Source organism: Ursus americanus, chromosome 12, assembly GCF_024610735.1.
Source record: "Ursus americanus isolate L20-20 chromosome 12, mUrsAme1.1.p, whole genome shotgun sequence".
NCBI classification, from domain to species: domain Eukaryota; kingdom Metazoa; phylum Chordata; class Mammalia; order Carnivora; family Ursidae; genus Ursus; species Ursus americanus.
Window position 1 is genome coordinate 59337947 of NC_142138.1, and position 21647 is coordinate 59359593.

General features: G+C 41.0%; 1 protein-coding gene and 1 pseudogene across 1 annotated transcript; both read left to right on the forward strand.

Moving 5' to 3' along the window:
• The first annotated feature begins 3129 nt into the window (after positions 1-3129).
• On the forward strand, positions 3130-12873 carry CHIA (chitinase acidic). The gene is given in 13 exon segments (XM_045801345.2): positions 3130-3228; positions 4436-4468; positions 5003-5204; positions 6830-6886; positions 7547-7638; positions 7641-7708; positions 10181-10305; positions 10487-10590; positions 10877-11002; positions 11005-11085; positions 11560-11675; positions 11763-11904; positions 12635-12873. Coding segments are annotated over 13 exon segments (1416 nt in total). The 5' UTR covers positions 3130-3197.
• Positions 12874-14270: 1397 nt separating this feature from the next.
• Positions 14271-20078, forward strand: LOC123795420 (peptidyl-prolyl cis-trans isomerase A pseudogene; annotated as a pseudogene).
• Positions 20079-21647: the final 1569 nt, after the last annotated feature.

A 21647-nucleotide genomic window follows, 5' to 3' on the forward strand; every position in this document is an offset into this window, starting at 1 on the left:
AAAAGAAAATGAGTGAACAGCTGCTACCTGTAACAACTCGGATGAATCTCAAAAACTTAATGCTGAGCTAAAAAAGCAAGTAATAGAAGAACACATTTGGTATTATTTCACTTATACAAAATTAAAATTAATGAAGATACTAAAACTAATGAAGATATTATTATCATAATAAACAATTATTAAACTAATGAATATATTATTTAGGGATACAGGCATATGTGATAAAATTATAAATAAAGCAAAGAAATGGTTACCACAAAATTCAGGATAGTTGCTTACTCCAGGGAAGTGAGAAGCATTGAACTGGGTAAGGGCATATGAAGTAATACTCAAAGATAGTATTCTCATATTTAAGCTGGGTGGTAGAACAGGGGTTTTCTTTTAATATTTTCCTTTAAATGCATATTTAAACTCATGTGTATGGTACATTGTACCATAAATTTGAGAATCTAAAAATAATGAAGGCTTATTGAAAAGAATCTAACAACATGAAAAGATACACAATGCCACACTTTTAAATCTTTATTATTCTATAAATCTTATGATGATAATTCTTTCTAACACTTAAGTGCTCAGATGGGAGGCAGGCTTGATAGGGGCATACCTGGAGCTCCTAAGGAGCTATTAAGAAGGGATGTTTTACCTGCAGGTCATTTATGTAGGATAAGAGGCACCAAATTCAAAAGAAAATATCTCACTAAATCTAAACAACAGATAGACCTATAGTGCCAAAGAGGATAACCTGAGACTACTGACTTTGATATTTTTGCAAATCCTTGACTTAACCTTGATGTAACATAATTCTGGCTCTTTGTCCCAACCGTATTCTCCTGGATGCCTCAGGGAAATGCCTTTCCCAGTTCAACTTGGACCACCAACTGGAATATAAGGAAGCAGTGCAGTGTGAAGATTAGGAGATTTCCATTCTGGAGGCAACTATCCTGGCACTGAATCCTGGATCTGGTGCTTTTTAAAATTATTATTTGAATTTATTTATTTATTTTTAATTTTTTAATTTTTTAATAATAATTTTTATTATGTTATGTTAGTCACCATACAATATATCCTTAGTTTTTGATGTAGTGTTCCATGATTCATTATTTGTGTATAACACCCAGTGCACCATGCAATATGTGCCCTCTTTAATACCCATCACCGGCCTATCCCAATCCCCCACCCCCATCTCCTCTTAAGCCCTCAGTTTGTTTCCCAGAGTCCATAGTCTCTCACGGTTCATTCCCCCTTCTGTTTATCCCCCCTTTATTCTTCCCTTCCTTCTCCTACCGATCTTCCTGCTATTTCTTTGCTAAGTGAAATAAGTCAAGCAGAGAAAGACAATTATCATATGGTTTCACTCATTTATGGAACATAAGAAATAGCTGGATCTGGTGCTTCTGATTTGTTTTACCAATTTTCTCATCTACAAAATTGGGGTAATGGTAATAATGGTTTTTATGGGCTAAATGAAATAATGACGTAGACCCTCTGATGAACATTCATTGTTTTCAGTCACTCAGTATTTGCCCCCTACTCTTTTAGAATCTCATTTTGTGAACAGTCCTGATGGAAATTTGAATCCAAGTGCCCTTTTTCCCTAATCAAGTGTCTAGTGCAAGCTCAAAGCTACAGTTTCTCCTGGGACTTTGATTCTTACGTGGAATGAATCATGGCAAAAAATAAAATTAGGGTTTATTCTAAGACCTCCTCCCACTCCACTGCCCCAAGAAATGCTTGATTTCTGTCTTATCAGAGGCAGTCCTATATTCTAATCTTTGATTCTGTGAGCTTTCTCATATTTTTCCAATATACCAATCTGTGCTTGTTTTGTTGGTATTAGCCACTTGCAAAAACAAGTTCTTAGTGATATAAAACACCCAGAACAATCTCTGGCACATAGTGTTTGTTGTAGTGTTTGTGGATACTACTATTTTCGCAACTGAAATCCTCCCTGGAAGCACTTCTACCAGACTTTCTCTGGTCCTGCAAGTGGGAACTAAGCACTCAGGACCTAATTATTGTGGGGTGAATGGATACAACTTAGTTTCTAAATGTGATAGAGAAGTCAGTCTGCATCCACGGAATCAGCAAAGGTGCTGATATCCCACGATGGGTGCCCATATGCCCACACCTACCTTCTGGGTATTGTGCAGGGCAGTAGCATATAAGCAGTACAGACAATAGGTACTAGAGTATATAGGGTATTTCAGAGGAAGAAGAAATCACTGAGCTTCAAAGAGAGGGTCTAAGCTGGGCTTTGAAGAACTGTAACATTGGGGCAGGCAGTGAGGAGAAGAAGACATAGGCAAACGGTGGAGAGAGAGTATAAGCAGCAAAGGCATGAAAGACATGTTTGGGGACAACAAATAGACCATTTGGCTGAAGCAAAAATTTATTATAGGATAATGGTAATGGATAATGTTTAGAAAGATAGATTGGAATTAATTTTAAACATAAAATTCTAGACATAGTCAAGTTGCAAATATTTCTATTAAAAGAGACTCCTCTCAATATCATCATCTCTACATATCAGCAACACGAAAGTATTTTTTTAACATCTGGACATAATTTGGAACTATGGAATAATAGAAAGTCCTTGTTGACCTTCAGAGGGGACATTTTGGAAACCATACATTCTTAGATAAAATTATATAATCATGACTTAAGGTCATTCCAAAGAACAGGTGTGGGTAAAATGTTCAGAAAGTAGCACCTAAAGATGGAAAGTTTGTACTGATTATACAAATTGTACATGAATAATTACATGAAGAAAAGGGGTTTAAAAACAGCTAATAACTTCTAAGGGTTTTTATTATTTGCTTTCCAATAAAGATATGCTTTGATGCCAGTCACGAAATGTCCACAACATAAAAACCTAACCAGAATGTTTAAACAGATGCTTATCAGCCCTGGGAACTGCCATAAAGGCTATTAAGCTATTGGCTTCCATTGTAATGGTCTCCACGACCTTGTCAGGAGTCACAGCATTGTTTTGTCCTTATTGAGCAGAAAAAGTGGTGGTGGTGGGAGGGTAGAGGTTGCAAGTCTAAGGCGTGGTGTTTGTAGGGGAGGAGATCTGTTGATTTACTCCTTAGCTACATACACATCTGAGTTCATTGTTCTCCACTTGGAAGCCCTTACAATAACCTAGGACTCAGATGGTATAAAAAGCAAATCCAGGTTCTGCTAGACCAGTAGCAATGACAGCCATGGCAAAGCTTATTCTCCTCACAGGTGAGTCTGCAGTCAGAGACAGATCCTTACTCTTACCTGATTTCTTTTTCTCTCTGGATCTGACAGCCATGAAGCAGTCTTCACATGTTACCTCTAGGCTCTTCTGTTCTTCTTTCATCATTTCAAATTTCCAAGAGAATCCTGACATATACAAATCAGTCTATCTCTTATTCCTTTAATCTCAGTCAACTCTAGTAACATTTCTACCTTCATTGATCCCATTGGCATGGTCCTAAAAGAAAGACTTATTTTCTTCCAATGTTGGTCTTATTCTCTCACCCCTTATCAATTGTTTCTTGTTCTGCATTCCTCTTCCTGCACCACCTCATTTTAACTGGTATATTTTTATTCACATGCTTGCATCCTTGGTCTAGCTTTTCCAGGGATGAAAATCAGTAGGAACTGAGATAGAATTATGTGCGTTATCTTTGTTCCACTGTTTTCAGAATGACTTCTCTTTTATCCCCTACTGTCCTACTGAGTTGCTGATGTATCATAACAAGGTCAGCTAGAAATTCAATCATTTAAAGGGGTTAAGTCAGTAAATTGTTTAGAACCAAGCTATATCCATAGTTTATTAGTTGTTCTAGAGCTGTGATTTACAAACTTTTTATAGTTTCAGAACCTTTTCCAAATGAAACCTCTAGCTCAATTTATAAAACAGTCATGTCAGAAGTGGTCTGGTAGAACCAGGGAGAGGCATCTGGAGTCTTGCCTCGCAGTACCTGGTACTTCTCTTCTACTATAAGAGCTCCTAAAAGATGGCTCCAAGAATGTCCCAATGCTCCAGGAGATATTGAATTCACAGCTTTAGAGGATGCCTTGTCTGTGGAAGGCTATACTCATCCCGGTTCAGGGAGGTGAAGTATTGGTGGATATGTACTCATTGAGTAGAGTACATTCTGGGTAATTTCAGTAGAAATTCAGTAGATCTTCCAAAATAGTAGCCTGTGAACTCTGCATTCAGTAACATTTATTACTGACATGAAAGGTGTAAGAAGAGAGTGCCATGGCCATATTTGACTAAGAGGAGGGAAGTGTAGGTCTATTGGTGCCTTCACTAGAAAGAATACTCTTTGACATAATCCCTACATACCACTGGGCTGTAACAACCTATGGCAAATAGGACTGGCACCCAAGGCCTCAGAATCAGATTCCACATGGTATAGAGAATTGGTTCAGTGTACGTGTGTTTCTTTCCCTCCGGGTCTGGCCCTTCTGCTGAATGCTCAGCTATGTAAGTCATGAATTCTGTCTTTTATCATTGATACGATCTTTTCCTAACAGAAACCACAAATCTCTACAAATTACTCATAATGCAATTGTCTGATTAATGTATTTTTAAAGTATATCAAGAGATAAGCCTTATGAAGGAAAGAGAGCTACTGTCTACTTCACAGATGGGTTTGGCATTGAGAGAACCTATTATTTTGGGTTGGCTGTCACTGCTATCCTCTTTAGCATGACCACTGGGAGTTATAAACTGGTATTCTTGGCTTCACAGGGCTACTGGACATCTTTTCTTAAGAGGTCCTTAGGCTTAAGATCCCCCAATGAATCTGTTGAAGTAAAAAATAACTAATCCCAAGTCAGTGACTAGTTCCCAAGTTAGAATCTTTGAACTCATCTGCAAGAATATTTATATTAAACAGCCCCACACAGAGATTGGGCATTGAGACAAAGGGAGGGAAATAGAGGCAGAGCCAAATCTCACAGCACATTTCAGTGGCACCTAAATCAGGCCATTGTTCTCACTTCTTACTGCTCTCAGGTTCTGCTTACCAGCTGACATGCTACTTCACTAACTGGGTCCAGTACTGGCCAGGCCTGGTGCTCTTCAAGCCTGATGACGTTGACCCCTGCCTCTGTACTCACCTGATCTATGCCTTTGCTGGGATGCGGACCAACGAGATCACCACCATTGAATGGGACGATGTGACTTTCTACCAAGCTTTCAGTGGCCTGAAAAAAAAGTAAGAGATGGAGGAGATATCTAATTTGGTATCTCCTAGATTGGTGCTTCCCAAATATTAATGTGCAAACAAATCACCTGGGATCTTCTTTTTTTTTAAATTTTATTATGGAATGTTAGTCACTATACAGTACATCCTTAGTTTTTGATGTAGTGTCACCTGGGATCTTCTTAAAATGAGTTCAGGTTCAGTGAGTCTGAGGCAGGGACCAAGATTCTATATTTCAAACAAGCTCCCCAATGATGCTGATACTTCTGGTCCAGGAAGTTACACTTTAAGTAGCAAGGATATAATAGATAACATAGCACATTGCCTGCTCTAGCAGGTATTCAAAATATATCAGCTCTGTTTCTCCTTTTCCCTGTCTCCATCTCTTTTTATGACCCAAGAAACTACAAGCCATCGTAGCTATTCACAATAGAGAGCGGGAGGTGGATGGTAATGAAGATTAGACATCAGCCCTGGGAACCGAGCCCCCAAATCAGAAATGTCTGCTGTATTATAAGAGTTCTATTTGTGTAAAAGTGAAGCATAACAAAGAAACAATGACTCTGATATCTTCTAATTTCTGATTTGCTCAGTTTAGCTATTTCTAGGAGAAATAGGGCTACAGGCCATCGTTACCATCAGTAGTGGTACTATCTTGAATGTAGCTACTAGAATTGAAGTTATGATAAATAGAGGAAGTAAGCTCCTGTGGAGTGGCATTTCTTGAAGTGTGATCCATTGACTATGCATCAAAATCACACGGGACACCTGATAAAAATGTCAATCCCTCCTACTGTCCAACTAAATCAGAATCTCTGAGAAAGGGGCTATAAACCCAGAATTTTAATGTTTTCCCACTCTGACCCTTGCACTCCATTCTTATATAAACTGTTTGAGAACCACTATTCCAGAAAAATGTGCATAATTTTAAGCAATTGATTTATATTCATTATCTTGGAGGCTGAGAAAGTAATTATGTTCAAGCAACATTTATCATTTCATCTGATGGAACAGAATATGATTTAATTATGCTTTTTAGTTTTATATATTATTGCCAATAGATACCTATTTTTACAAAATCTGCTCCCATAATTTGGATTTCCTCAAAGAATTTTGAGTGCATTTATGATAACAACACAATTTTGTTGTTGTTGTTGTTGAAGGCTAATTAACATGCAGTGTTATATTAGTTTCAGGTGTGCAATATAATGATTCAACAATTCTATACATTACTCAGTGCTCATCGTGATAAGTGTACTGTTAATCTCGTTCACCTATTTCACCTCATCCCCTTACCCACCTCCTCTCTGACAACTACCAGTTTGTTCTCTATATTTAGGAGTCTGTTTTTTGTCTCTTTTTTCTTTGTTTTGTTTATTAAATTCCACATCCGATTGAAATCATATGGCATTTGTCTTTCGCTGACTGATTTATTTCACTTAGTATTATACTAAGTATTGGATAATAACATAATTTTTATAAACATAGTCCTCAGTAGTGAAGGAAAATTATCCTACAGAATATCTTATCAAGGCAACATCAATGTATATGACCAGGCCCAATACCAAAGCAATGTTATTTTAAATAGAAGGACTCATGGATTTTGAAGTTTCTCTTTTCTATTCTTTGCTTAACAGGAAGAGCCAGCTTTAAACTCTCCTGGCCATTGGAGGCTGGAACTTTGGAACTGCCCCGTAAGTCCTCTGTGGGAGAGCCTATGTCCATTTGCTATTGAAAACAGGTTATGTTCCTTTACCCTTCACAAGCTAAGACAGGGTATGAAGGATGCACATTAAACAAATAGGTTCCTGGAATAAATTACTCTACCAGGACCTCAATATTAAAGTAGAACACAATTTATTTTATATGTTTACATTTAGGTGGATATTCTGGGTTTCCATTCACAGAGGTTTCAAAACAACCTCTTCTTAAAGTATTTCGAAAGCACAATCCCTGTGGAGAGTGCTATAGCACTTCTATTTACCCTTTGGGGGAAGAGAAGAGAAAGTCATGCAAGTAAACAAGAAGACTTCTTTGAGGGCATATGAACTTGGGGGGCTATTTGGAGAGAGAACACAGTGAGCTGGGGTAGCCAGGTGTTCAAAGCACAAGTGCAACCTAGGGGAAAAAATCAGAATTGGATGGATAACAAAATAAATAGAATACTGAAACCCCATGGCTGGCTGAGTACTGATTACAAAGTAAGGACAAGAGAAAACCAGAAGCGTACTTATATCTGGGTTGTGGGTCCTGGTGAAGAGCTCTGAGGCAGAAATTTTAAAGTTTGATTTTACTACAAGGTGTTGGCAACACAAAGGCATTCCCTCACTCTGCCTTCTTTGGGTCTCCCTCAGCTTCACGGCCATGGTTTCCGCTCCTGAGAACTGCCAGACTTTCATTGCCTCAGTCATCAAATTCCTGCACCAGTATGAGTTTGATGGGCTAGACTTTGGGAGTACCCTGGCTCTCATGGAAGCCCTCCTCAGGACAAGCATCTCTTCACCATCCTAGTGCAGGTGAGGAGGGAAGTGGCAATCTCTAACCCAAGAAAATTCAAACCCTATTCTTTCCAAGGAGAATCTGGTGTTTCCCAAGAGCAACTAAACTGGAATTTAGACTTACATCACAAAGATTCTTGGATATCATGCCTTCATTCAATAGCATTTCATAACGATAACAAGAACACATGTGTGCTATGTGCCAGGCACTATTCTACTTTATTCTACTATTGTATTTTAAAAATTGTAACTCATTTCACTGTACATCTATTCTATGATCTAGGTATTATAAGTATCATAATCTTTATTTTACAGAGGAAACTAAGGTTTAAGTAACCTGCTTAATATCACACAACTAGTAGGTGTCATAACTACTCACGCAGTCTGGCTACAGAGCCCACTGCTTCCAACCATTACACTAGACTGCCTGTTATTACTGAGCACTTACTCTGTCCCTGACACTGGGTTAGGTGTTAGGTTGAAGATAAGAATAAGAGAATCCTTGGGGCGCCTGGGTGGCACAGCGGTTAAATGTCTGCCTTCGGCTCAGGGCGTGATCCCGGCATTATGGGATTGAGTCCCACATCAGGCTCCTCCGCTATGAGCCTGCTTCTTCCTCTCCCACTCCCCCTGCTTGTGTTCCCTCTCTCACTGGCTGTCTCTATCTCTGTCAAATAAATAAATAAAATCTTAAAAAAAAAGAATAAGATAATCCTTGGCTTTAGGGAATACAACATGAGGTGGCAGGTTGAAAAATAAGCAACAATTATACTTGCTTTGAGCATGTAATAGCGGGTACAGAGGGTACCTAATTCTACTCTGGGGAAGGATCAAGAAGAACTTCCTTGAGAAAGCGACATCTGAGCTCAGTCTTGAAAGCAATCGGAGATAGCAACGAAGATAGGAAATGCACAAATGAAGACATGTGGATGATTGTGAGTCTGCATATGTGGCAAAAATCAGATCATGTGGGACTTATAGGTGATGTTAAGAAATTTAGATTTTACTCTCAAGGCTATGGGGCAGCTTTGAAAGTAGTGGAGAGATATGACGAAACTTGTGCTTTAGAAAGATAACTCTGGCATAACCATGGAGGATGAGTTAAAAGGAGGCAGGAAGGCAGGGATGTAGTTCTGATGGCCTGAACAAAGGTTCTAACAGTGAGGATAGAAAGGGCAAGTACACAAGGGACATTAGGAGGATATAATCAATAGGATTTGGACACCAATTGGAAGTGGAATGAGAGGACTTCCAGTTTTCTGACTTTGAGGACTGATTTGATTGTGGTTCTAATAACTAAAACGTAAATACAAGAAGAAGAGTAGATTTGAAACAAGAAGGACTCATTAATTTGTCTTTGAACATCAAGAATGAGAGGAATCTGTAGGACCTCCTCTAGGAACGGCCAGTAGTCACTGAAAGAATACCAATCTAGGGTTCAGAACAAAGAAGCTGAGTTGATATACTGTATTGAAGTCATCAGCAAATGCTGATAATTAAGATATCACCAAGGAAAAGTGAATGGAGTAAGAAAAGCCAAGGATGGTTTTTAGATTTACCCTCTCCCAAGACAGAGATTCTTTCTACACCATCCCATATACCAGATCATCAGCCAGCCTCTGAATGGTTTCAATATTGAGTAACTCACTAGTTGAAAGGCAATCTACTTATTTGTTGAACAGCCCTAGAGATCAGAAAGAACATCTCTATTCTTAGCCAAAACATGCCTCCAGTCATAATTTATAACTTCCAGTCATTGGCTTTAGCTCTGTTCACCAAAATAACAAAGGATGAAACACCTTTGGTAATCTATCACTCAATATTTGCAGACTGCTGTAACATCCTGCCTATAATTTCTCTTCTTCCAGTTTAAATACCCTCATTCCTTTAACCAGTTTCACATGACAATTTTCAGACCCACCCCTCACTGGAACACACTCTGGCACACCCTACTAATACAATTATAAAAAACTGAATCCAGTCCTCCAAATGAGATTAGAGTTACCCAAAACAAAAGTGCTAGTGCTGAATGGGAACCCATCACCTGGCTGTAACCACTTCCCTTATTGACCAAATCAGCATTTCATGTGATGGGATGTCAGTCCTATAAAGTAATTCATTTACTGGGTGAAGGGAAGCCACATGTATAAAGCCAAAAACTGGTTCTAGGTTACTGCAGCAACTGTTAAGTTCAGAGTAGAGTGCTATAAGTGGAGATCTGACTGGTCATCTGGGACTTGGATTCTCCGCATCACCTGGCTACTAACTTGCCGTGGGACTTTGGTGAAATTGTCTAGCTTCTATTCACATTAGATAGCTCTAAAAGTGAATGATATCATCAATCCTATTTACTTTATAGGGATATTGAGAGACTGAAGTAAGACAAAATATATGAAAGCATTTTGAGAAGAAAAGCATGATGCAAACTTACTTACTTAAGGAGCTGAAATCAGATATATAGATGACCTACTGTACTGGATTATTCTATAGGAAATGTGTGCAGCTTTTGAGCAGGAGGCCATGCAGATCAATAAGCCCCGGCTGATGATCACTGCTGCAGTAGCAGCTGGCATCTCCAGCATCCAGTCTGGCTATGAGATCCCCCAGCTGGCCTAGTGAGTGATTCACCCTATCCTCAAACTCCTGTAGTTATCACTTTTGCAAGGTGGACTTGTCCTTAATCTGTCTTGCTATTCAGGGACCTCATTTAGGAGGCTTTGGAAATGGTATCTTTTGCCCACATAGGTGTGGGAAATGACTATCACAAATATTTTTAAATCCCTTACCCCATCTCAGGTACCTGGACTACATTGACGTCATGACCTATGGCCCCCATAGCTCCTGGGAGGGCTACACTGAAGAGAACAGCCCCCTGTACACATACCCGACTAACACTGGCAGCCAACGCCTACCTCTGTGGTGAGTCCCTGCACACATGCAGTTGTAGACCAGAGATGAGGCTGTGCACCACACGGAAATTCAGGGATAAAACAAATGAAAATTCTGCAAACGTTTCATTGGATAACTATCCTTTCTAGTGGCTGAGCATATCTCGTTAACTATAATTTCACCAAAATGCTTTGAAAAAATACTATCTTTCTGTCATTAACATTATACAATTTTGCCTGTTAGAACAGTGGACTAACATAACTAAGCACTGGGTCATCAGCTGGGTGGAGCCCCTAGCCAACACGCTGCTATTGCAGGATTACATCATGACCTGCTGGAAAGACAATGGGGCCCCAGCTGAGAAGCTCATCGTTGGATTCCCCACCTATGGCCACACCTTCATCCTGAGTGATGCCTCCAACACGGCATTGGCGCCCCCACCTCTGGCGGCGGTCCTGCCAGGCCCTACACCACGTAGGCTGGGTTCTGGGCCCAGTATGAGATAGGTCGATTAGGCTGTACAATTCTGTGAATTCCATGCCCTGCGCTGGACAGAATGAATGCTCATTCTGTCCCCTACTTATCTACTTAAAACACAGCTATCATTCCAAATGCTTCAGGTGTTTAAGTAGCCTATTCATTGACCTAATGCAGTATGAAGAGCACCTATAATGCGCAATATCCCTTCAAGCAACAGACTACATATTTAAGGTCTTTTCTATTAGCATGTAAGGGAATAAAAGAACTATACCTCTCATATTAATGTGGGCTCCCAAAATCAAGCATTAAGGATAGGGATAACAGGAATATTTCAAATGCAACTTGATATTATTTACTTCAAGGAACAACCCATAATTAGAAAACAGGAAAATCCCAATTGGAGACATGAAAGAAAAAAAAATCAAAGAGGCACGTGTTTGTTTTTTCTTTCATGGGAATCTTATTTAAAAGATTTGCATCTCTTGGTTTTTTAAAGATCTCTACCTTCCTGAAAAATAGAGGCACTCAGGCCTGGGACACTCCTCGGGATGTGCCCTGAGCCTACCAGGGAATTAAGTGGGTTGGCTCTGACGATGTCAAGAGCTTCGGTATCAAGGTAAGGTCAGCCCCTCTGACATGCTGCGGGCCCAGCCCTGAGTCCAGGGAAGTAAAATGACCTCTGGCGTCCTCTATCCTTAAGCAGGCTCAATGGCTTAAGGAGAACAATTTTGGAGGTGCCACGGTCTCAGCCATTGACCTGGATGACTTCGCAAGCACGTTCTGCAACCAGGGCAAGTTCCCCCTGATCAACACCCTGAAGAAAGCCGTTGGGCTGCAGAGTGCAAGTAAGTGAAAACAGAAGGATGCCAGGGGTATACAATTGCTCCTTCTCAAGCTCAAATGGCAGCTCTAGCATCTGTCCATCCCCACTGGCCAGGGAGTCACTTCCCATTTCACCTCACTGCTCTTGCCCAGCTGAGACACAGGTGCTCCATTCTTTCCCTACTCTTAAACTTCCAGGTCAGGAAAGTTATGCTCTTATGGGAAACCAGGCCTATCTGGGTGAGTTTTCCACGTCAGCTAAGTCTTAAAGGTGTGGAAAAGCCCCAAGAGATTCGGCTGACCTTCAATATGTAAGCATTTACTTTTCTTTGAACCCCTCCCTCATTAAAAGCCTTTTTCAGCCCACCTGGAGACTGAACAAGAAATCCTCAGTACTGCTCACGTTTCTAATCTGTAATTCAGGGGAAATACCACATCCCTAAATCTTTTCCAGATTTTTTTTTTTTAGAGCTCATCAGCTTGCCACTTATACCCAGACCTTAGGCAAGTATTTTGCACATACTGGTGTTCAGTAATTTTTTTTCTTAATGATTTTGACATCATAAGGGAAGAGAGAAATTTTTAAATTTAAAACTAGAGTGGCTTGAAATTACAGCTTTTCCTGAGTATGGAGTTATCTTGTGGTCTCCTCACTTGTAGGGATCCAGCACCCCACCTCCAGACCTTCTTCCCACCTCTAGGGGATGGTGGGAGCCTCTTCCAGGTCCATGAGTCTGTTTTGTGCTGTTTCAGGTTGCACCACCCCTGCTCTGGCCCGGAGCGGAAGTGGGAGTGAAAGCAGCAGCTTTGGAGGCAGCTCTGGGGACAGTGGATTCTGTGCGGGGGGGGGGGGGGGGGGGGTCAACGGCCTCTACCCTGTGGCGAATAACAGAAATGCCTTCTGGCACTGACTGAATGAAGTCACATACCAGCAGAACTCCCCGGTCAGGCTTGTCTTTGACACCAGCTGTGATTGCTGCAACTGGGCATAAACCTGACCTGTCTCTGTTCCTGAGTCTCCTTCGCTTGGTGTGTCTTGCTCCTACCTAGAGTTCTGCAGTAAAAGCCGTCAGTCAAAACATGAGCCTTTTTGGTTTTTAGTGATTGGGGTGGAAACCCTTCTAGATGTGAAAATACAGGCTGCTTGGGGGATGGGGGTGGCCGAAGAGATTGTGTGAGGAAGTGGGGGAGCCAGCAACCCCACAGTCTTCTATTTCCCTAGGTTGATCTGCAAGAAGGTTGGAGGCTGTCAGGAAGAAATGCTTGAAAACTTGGTGCTGGGATGGGATGAGGACATGGAGAAGATAGGTCCGTAGCCTGGTGACTGTCCTCAGGAAAGAGCCAGAGTGATTGGGGGTAAAAGCCTGTGTGGCTTGCTCAAAAAGAGGAAGCCCAGGGCTCCCTGCTCAGTGGGAAGCCTGTTTCTCCCTCTCCTACTCCCCCTGCTTGTGTTTCCTCTCTTGCTGCCTCTCTGTCAAATAAATAAATAAAATCTTTGAAAAAAAAAAAAAAGAGGAAGCCCAGGGCATTCTGTCCTTCTCTGATGAGGTCCCAAAGCTGGTCTAGTGCCTCGTAGACCAGGCGCTGGGAAGATCTGTGCAGGGGACTCCTTTGGGGATGTCTGCCCAGCCTGTGGACTGGCAGTGCTCCTTTATCAGGAGATTGTCCCCTTCTTTGAAGCCATGGCCATGGTCCCCAGCTGCTGTGATCATACTGCATCTTCTCCCCCCTGGCTTGGCTGATTGACTAGCATGAACATCAGACTCACGAGCGCTAATCAGATCATCAAGCCTTGAACTCTGCAACAGACAACAAGGAGTGACTGTCACCCTGAGAGTGGCTTGTGCTGGGATACTTAAACTCAGGCGCTGTAGTGAGAGACTGTGGAGAAGGGCCGTTGCTCTGGATACAAAGCAAGACCAAAGGGGAGCTACACAGAAAAGCTACCATGAGAGATGGAGGACACTTACTGACAGCTTTCCACTCGTCAGTTCCAGCTCCTTCCTGAGACCCAGATGCATTTCTGCTTTTGGACACTGTGAAACACCCCTATACCTATACAATAAATTCCTCTTTGCCGCCTAAGCTGGCTTAAGTTTGTTTTTATTGCAACTAGAAGAATCCTAATATAACGGCTCCTATTTTTTCTGGGAGGCTTAGTGTATGTCAAACTCTGTTCTAGGTGTTTTACATGTATTTTTTTATTTAATTCTCCCAGCCACGAAGTGAGGAAGATAACATTAGTTCCAGAAAACTGAGGCATAGAGGAATTAGATCACCTGCCCAAGATCGCCCAGCTAATAAGTTGCAGAGCCAGGTCCCAAGCCACACAGTCTGGTTCCAGAGCTCACAGTCCTAAGTACTGTACTTTACCACCTCCCTTGTACAGATGGCCACTTTGGTGACAGTGATGAGGCACAAGCAGTTTTCTGGGTAATGATGACACATTCATGAGCTCACAACACTTAGTGATTATTGTGTGCCAGGTAATATTAGGTACTGAAGACATGGTGGTAAATAAGATAAAGGCTCTACCCCTATGGTGGTTATAATTTGATGGTGAGAGTGTTAGGCAAACAAAGAAATGAAAAAAAGTGTAACAGTGATAGAAAGTGACAAGGAGATGAATGTACTTTAGTTTGGGCAGTCCAGGAAGTCTTCTATGGGGAGGTCCCAAATGAGATGAGCCTTGACATTCAAGAAGAGCCAGTCAGTTCGAGATCTGGGAAGAGGGCGTTTTGGGCACAGGTGCAGCAACTACAGGGTCCTTGAACTGGATATCAACATGGCACATTAGAAAAAAGAAGACCAGGGCTTCACTGAGGTAGGGGGCACAGGAAAGAAATAGGCAGGGGTCAGATCACACAAGGTCTTGAAACATGGCTAGAAGTTTGGATTTTATTGTAAGTGGGCTGTGGAGCCATTGGAAGTTAATAGCAGGTATGCAGAGGTGGTGACATGATCTAAATTCACCATCAAGAACACAGGGCTGGAATAGGGTTACAGAACGTGGGGAAATCGACTTGTGATTGTAGCTGATGTATTGACTTCTGAGCACTTACACAACATGCCTTGGAGAGCAAAAACATAGATATGCAAGTGAAGGCAAAAGTCAGTAAAATTGGGTATTATTATTATTAATGTAATTACATTTCTAACCAAAGAATAAGAAAGCCTAGAGTAAAATAGAGCATAAGAATTTGGGCAGACTTTTTGGAAGGAGTTTCTGTTTAGGTCACTACTATGGCAAATAACACCGAGGAGGAGACATGGGGAGGCAGGGAACTGGACTTGGTGAAGGACATGACAGAGGCCATTGACTCTGAGGAAAAGCATCTTTGAACAACACAGTGGCCAGCTGCTAGATCAAAGTGGTTTCCCAGACTAATACCTTCTTCTGATGTCACTATTTCCCCATAAAGATTGAGTCTGTCACCATGTCTAGAATGCAGAAATCACTGCAGCCTAAAAAAATGGTGCCCCCCATTTTTCCTGCTACATTTACATATTAATTAATGAAATGAATGTTTACTGCATCCCTACTACATGCAAGAAGAGGACAGGCACAATCCAGCTCTAGGTCCATGAAGGCTCTAATGTCACCTCCTTTGACTCTTCTCATTCCCTCCACTTCAACTATGGTAGCCTCTTTTCTGTTTCTCAAATAGTGCAGGCATGTTAGTTACTGCCTCAGGGCCTTTGTACAAGCTACAACACTCTCCTCCGATTTCCATTTGACTTTTGACATCACTTTCTTCAGGCGCTTCCTCAAAGCCAACTCGGCAAGGCTATCCCTGGCTGCACCACCTAAAATTGAAACCTCCTTTGTTCCTTCTGCCCTTTCTGTGCTTCTTTTCTCTCGGTACCTGCCATATCATACATTTTATGTATTTACCATTTTTATTGTCTGCCTCCTTTGGTAGAATTAACCTCTGTGAGGATGAGGACTTTGGTGCACTGCTACGTTCCCATTGCCTAGAGCAGTGCCCAGCATATCACAAGAGTTTAATAAGTAATCAGTGAGGGCAGGAAGGGAGACAGGAAGGAACAAGGTGAGTATTCCAAGTATGAGACTAGGTACTTTATATAGGCTATCTCCTGCGTGGTGAATATCGCCCCCACATTATAGGTGAGGGAACTGAGATCTCGTGAGAAAACCTTGCCCAGAATTATGCAGTCAATAATTAGAAGAACTGACTTTCAAAGAGGGGCCTTTCTGGCTTCCCTCTCACCCTAATGCTGCCCTTCAGAAAGCAGTGTCACAATGACTTGAAGGCTTCAAGGGTGGGGCTGCTGCTTAGCAGCCAGTCTGAGCTACGCCCTTCATCTTCTTGGTTAAAGTCTGTTTATGAAAGTGGTGACTCATGGAGCCATTGTTAAATGAGGGAAACAGGCCAGTTCAAGGGCCCTCCGATGGGGACATCTGGTACAGAGCTTCTTGGAGATCTTCAAGGTCCAAGCCATCTGATCCTTTTGAGTGCATGAATGACAAAATCCTGCCATGGATCACCCACCCATTTCTTTGGAACTTTGCTAATGGTAATCATGTTCTTAAACTCTAGTACCTCTATGAAAACTTATTCCTTCGGTATGGGAGTCTAACTGGAAAGAGAGAGGGTATGCTCAGGATTACATAAAAGCCCTGATCCAGGCAGGGCAGGGGGCAGTGCTCTTCTCACCAAGTCCTGAGCCTCGATAAGAGGTGGCACCCATGCAGATGAAAGGGCAAATTTTGTTGTTGTTGTTGTTGTTGTTGTTATTTGCACAGAGGTACTCTGGGAGTTACCCGTGGCTCTGGGCATGGAGGTGGTAGATCAGAAGTGCATTAACTTTTGTTAAATGCCAATTATAGTCTAGTCATTTGCTGTGTAATATTTGTCTTGTGTTATCTCTTAAATTCCCATGGCAGCCCTAAGGAGGCAAGAAATAATTAATGCCATTTTATAGATGAATCAAACCTAAGTAGCTTCCACAAAGTCATGTCGCTAGCAAATGAGGCACCAGTACTTGTTGGAAACCAGTTCTCAGAGTGTCCAAAGCCTGTGTTCATTCCTCTAACACCAGATGAGAGAGGCTGTAACTTAAGTCTGGAAAGTGGGATTTAGAAAGTCTATGTTCCTCTCCTTCTTCCACCTTCTGAAGACACATCCATTCTCCAGCAGAACCCCTATTCTCTAGATCAGAGGTTCTCAATCCAAACCCAAGTCCTGCTTTGAGTAACAAATTATTTTGTAACACCCCTTTTATTATCCTAATTAAATTCATGGATAACATAACCTGCCATGCATAATTTCATAAACAATATAATGCCATAACTGTAAAGGAGAAAAATAATTTCTAATAAAATAATATGCATTTCAATATATAAATGCTCGGATGTGACTTCTTTAGAAGACAATGAAGTAGTCAGGCTCTTGCACCATATAATAAACAATGAATAAGCCTAGAATTAAGAAAGAAATTTAAATGTCATCTCGTATAAGCAGTTTAGGAAAATAAAAAAGCAGACTTATAAGTGGACGCCAGAACAAAGACCAGTGTGAGGAAAATTAATAGCACTCTAGACTTACTTTTCCTGATAATAAAAAAAGGTGAATAGCTTTAGTTAAAGTAGGGATAATACTCAACTAATTACAACCAGTGAAGTAAAAAACAGGAAAAGAAGTATGACTATGTTATTTTTGAAAAGAAGTAAATAATGTTAATATGCTTCCTCTAGGATTGCCAGATTTTTAAAAATAAACTATTTTATTGGTCTATCATGCATATGCAAAATGCCCAAATCATAACTGAACAGATTAATGAAATATGCAAGGTGAACTCCTCAGTGTAAACAGTATGCCCAGTCCAAGAAATGGAATATAATTGTTCCCAAAGCCCTTCTCATGTCCCCTCTCTTTTACTCCCTCTACCCTCCTTAAAACATACCCCCCATTCTAACTTCTAACACATAAATTAGTTTCGCCTATGCTTGGATTTATGTAAATGTGCTCACGCAGTATGTAAAAGTTCAAGTCTAAATTATTTCATTCAGCACTGTGAGATTAAGCTAGATTGTTACACAGGCAAGATTTTTCCTGTTCGCTGCTGTATAGTATTCCCTCGTACAAGTATTGCACAACTTATTTTTCCATTCCACCATTAATGGGCATTTGGTTGTGCCAGTTTGGGACTGTAATGGATCATGTTGCTTTTAATGTTCTTATACACGTTTTTGGTGCACCTTGTATGCGTTCCTGCTGAGTAAATACCAAGGAGCTAGAATTATTAGGTCACAGGGATGTCTACTTCAGCTTTGGTAAACACTGCCAAACAGTTTTCCCAGGTGAATGCATCAATTTCCATTTACACTAAAAGTGTATTCAAGATTTCCAGCTGTGTCCCATCCTGGCAGCACCCAGTGTTACCTGTCTTTATAATTTTAGCCATCTTGTGGGTAGCTCATTGTTTAAATTTGTAACTCCTTTATGACTATTGAAGTTCAGTACTTTTTATGTGTTTCCTGGTTATCTGAATTTTCTTCTTTCTGAGTTTCCCATTCAAGTATTTTACCTATTTTTTTATTAAGTTGTTCTTTTCTTATTGATCTGTAATAGTTGCTTTATATATACTAGACCAACATTATCCGATGGCAATATAATGTGAGCAATGTGTTCAATTTTAAAGTTCTAATAGCCACATTAAAAAAGTAAAAAGAGGGGCGCCTGGGTGGCTCAGTCATTAAGCATCTGCCTTCGGCTCAGGGCGTGATCCCAGAATCCTGGGATTGAGTCCTGGGGTCGAGGCCCGCATCAGGCTCCTCCACTGGGAGCCTGCTTCTTCCTCTCCCACTCCCCCTGTTTGTGTTCCCTCTCTCGCTGGCTGTCTCTCTCTCTCTGTCAAACAAATAAATAAATAAAATCTTTAAAAAAAAATAAAAAAATAAAAAAGTAAAAAGAAACATGTGAAGTTAATTTTACTACTGTTTTATTTAACCTGATATATCCAAAATATTATCAATTCAACATGTAACCAATATAAAATTTATTAATGCGATATTTTGTACTTTTTTTTCATTCTAAGTCTTTAAATTCTGATGTATATTTTACACTTATACATATCTCAATTTAAATTAAACATTCAAGGGCCCAGTAGTTCATATGGTAGTGGCTTGTACGGACACTGCAGGTCTTGGTGCTTTTGTGTTTATGTCTTCCTCCATATCTTGGCTTCCTTTCTCACTTTTCTAATGGTACCTGTTTTTTATTATTATTTTGAAACATTTTCAAACCTAAGGAAAAGTTGCAAAGACAGTACAAAGAATTCTCTTACCTCTTTACCCCAATTCTTTAATTGTTAAATGTTACTTCTCTCTCTCTCTTCTGTCTCCATATATATATACATCCAATTGACCTGTGAACACGAGGTTAAGAATGCTCACCCCCTGCGCAATTGAAAATCCATCTATAACTTTCGATTCCCCCAAAACTTAACTAATAGCCTTCTATTGATCAGAAGCCCTACACATTAAACACAAAGAGCTGATTAACATGTAATTTGTATGTTATATGCTTTACACAATGTATTCTTACCATAAGGTAAGCTAGAGAAAATAAAACGTTATTAAGAAAATCAAAAGGAGGCCTTGCAGACGCTGCCGTCCAGCCCTGGTCAACCCCACCGTGTTCTTCGACATCGCTGTGGATAGGGAGCCCTTGGGCCGCGTCTCCTTTGAGCTGTTCGCAGACAAATTCCAAAGACAGCAGAGAACTTTCGTGCTCTGAGCGCTGGGGAGAAAGGATTGTGTTATAAAGGTTCCTGCTTTCGCAGGATTATTCCGGCATTTCCGTGCCAGGGTGGGGACTTCACATGCCATAGCGGCACTGGAGGCAAGTCCACCTACGGGAAGAAGTTTGATGATGAGAATTTCATCCTGAAGCACGCGGGTCCTGGCATCCTGTGCATGGCCAACGCAGGACCCAACACAAAGGGTTCCCAGGTCTTCCTCTGCACTGCCAAGACCGAGGGGTTGGATGGCATGCACGTGGTCTTCGGTAAGGTCAAAGACGGCATGAACATCGTGGAGGCCATGGATCCAGGAACGGCCGGACCAGCCAGAAGGTCACCATTGCTGACTGTGGACAGATCTAACACATTTGACTTGTGTTTTATCTTAACTACCAGACCATTCCTTCTGTAGCTCAGGAGAGCACCCCTCCACCCCTACCTGCTCAAAATACCCCAGAATCTCTGTGTTCTGGCTGCAGTTCTGCGGGCTTCATGGTTCCTTACCCCCAGTTCTAGCTGGATTGAAGAGTTCAGTTTATGATGATGAAATAAAACCTAAACCACACACACACACACACACACACACACACACACACAAAAGAAAATCATAAGGAAGAGAAAATACCATTTACAGTGCTGTAATGTAAAAAAATCTGCATATAAGGGGAACTTTTCATCGTTTCTCATCTGTGTCTTATATTTCTCCCCTGTATTTTCTGTCATTTTGCATCTCCAGGCTTCAAGTCTGAATACTTTCTTCTGATTCAATTCCCAATTCTTTTCATTCTTTTTTTCAGCTTTTTATAATCTGCTATTAAACTCATGCCTTGCATTCTTATTTTCAGAAATGGCACTTTTTTATTCATACAATTTTTATTTGATTCCTTTTTGTTGTTTCTAAAATTTTCCAACATCACATTTAATTTCTTGAATTACCAGCTTTATCCCCTTTGCTGAACTGATTTATTCCTTAATTCAATAAAATTTTTTTTTTTTTTAGATTTTATTCATTTATTCGACAGAGATAGAGACAGCCAGCGAGAGAGGGAACACAAGCAGGGGAGTGGGAGAGGAAGAAGCAGGCTCATAGCGGAGAAGCCTGATGTGGGGCTCGATCCCATAACACCAGGATCACGCCCTGAGCCGAAGGCAGACGCTTAACCACTGTGCCACCCAGGCGCCCCTCAATAAATTTTTAAAGGAGACAAAATTTATTTAAAACATTATACCAAAAATCAAATCTATTTATCCCATTCCATTAGACCACTGTAAAAGAGCAGGTGGTTTCCCAGAATAATTCTTTTTATTTTGTATAAGATTTTATTTATGTATTTGAGAGACAGCATGAGAAAGAGAGCATGAGAGGGGTGGGGGGGGGGGTGGCAGAGGGAGAGGGAGAAGCAGATCCCCGCTGAGTAGGGAGCCAGACCTTGGGATCTTGACCTGAGCCAAAGGCAGACACTTGACCAACTGAGCCACCCAGGCGTCCCCAGAATAATGCTTATAATGGCCTCATACGTAGTCAAATGAGGAGACCTGATAAACTGTCTCGCAAAGCTAAAACCATCTGCATAAACATCAGGCATCCTTTTGATGTTATAACTATGGTTAGAAATGTACATGATGGGAACTGCAAAAGTCTCTACTTAAGGTCTTCATCAGTAGGGGCCCCAATATAAACCTGTGTCTAAACATCCTCTGGTACTAGACAATCACCTGCCTAGATTCCTTTGTGAGCGATCATTACCCAAACATTGAACCCTTGATAACCCTACTGCTGCGTGAAGTTCTACCTTAACTTCTCAATCTTACCATGACATAACGGCTTGTACAGGAAATGCATGCAGCATACAGACAGCCCATCTTTGTACTATGTTTGGATTGGCTTTCATGAAAAGTGGATTAATTTGCATCAATCAGGATGTCGGTGGACCCACGTGTATGTTACATTAGTAACATGAACAGGAAGATTGATGGCGAAAACTTCTCTTTCTTGAAT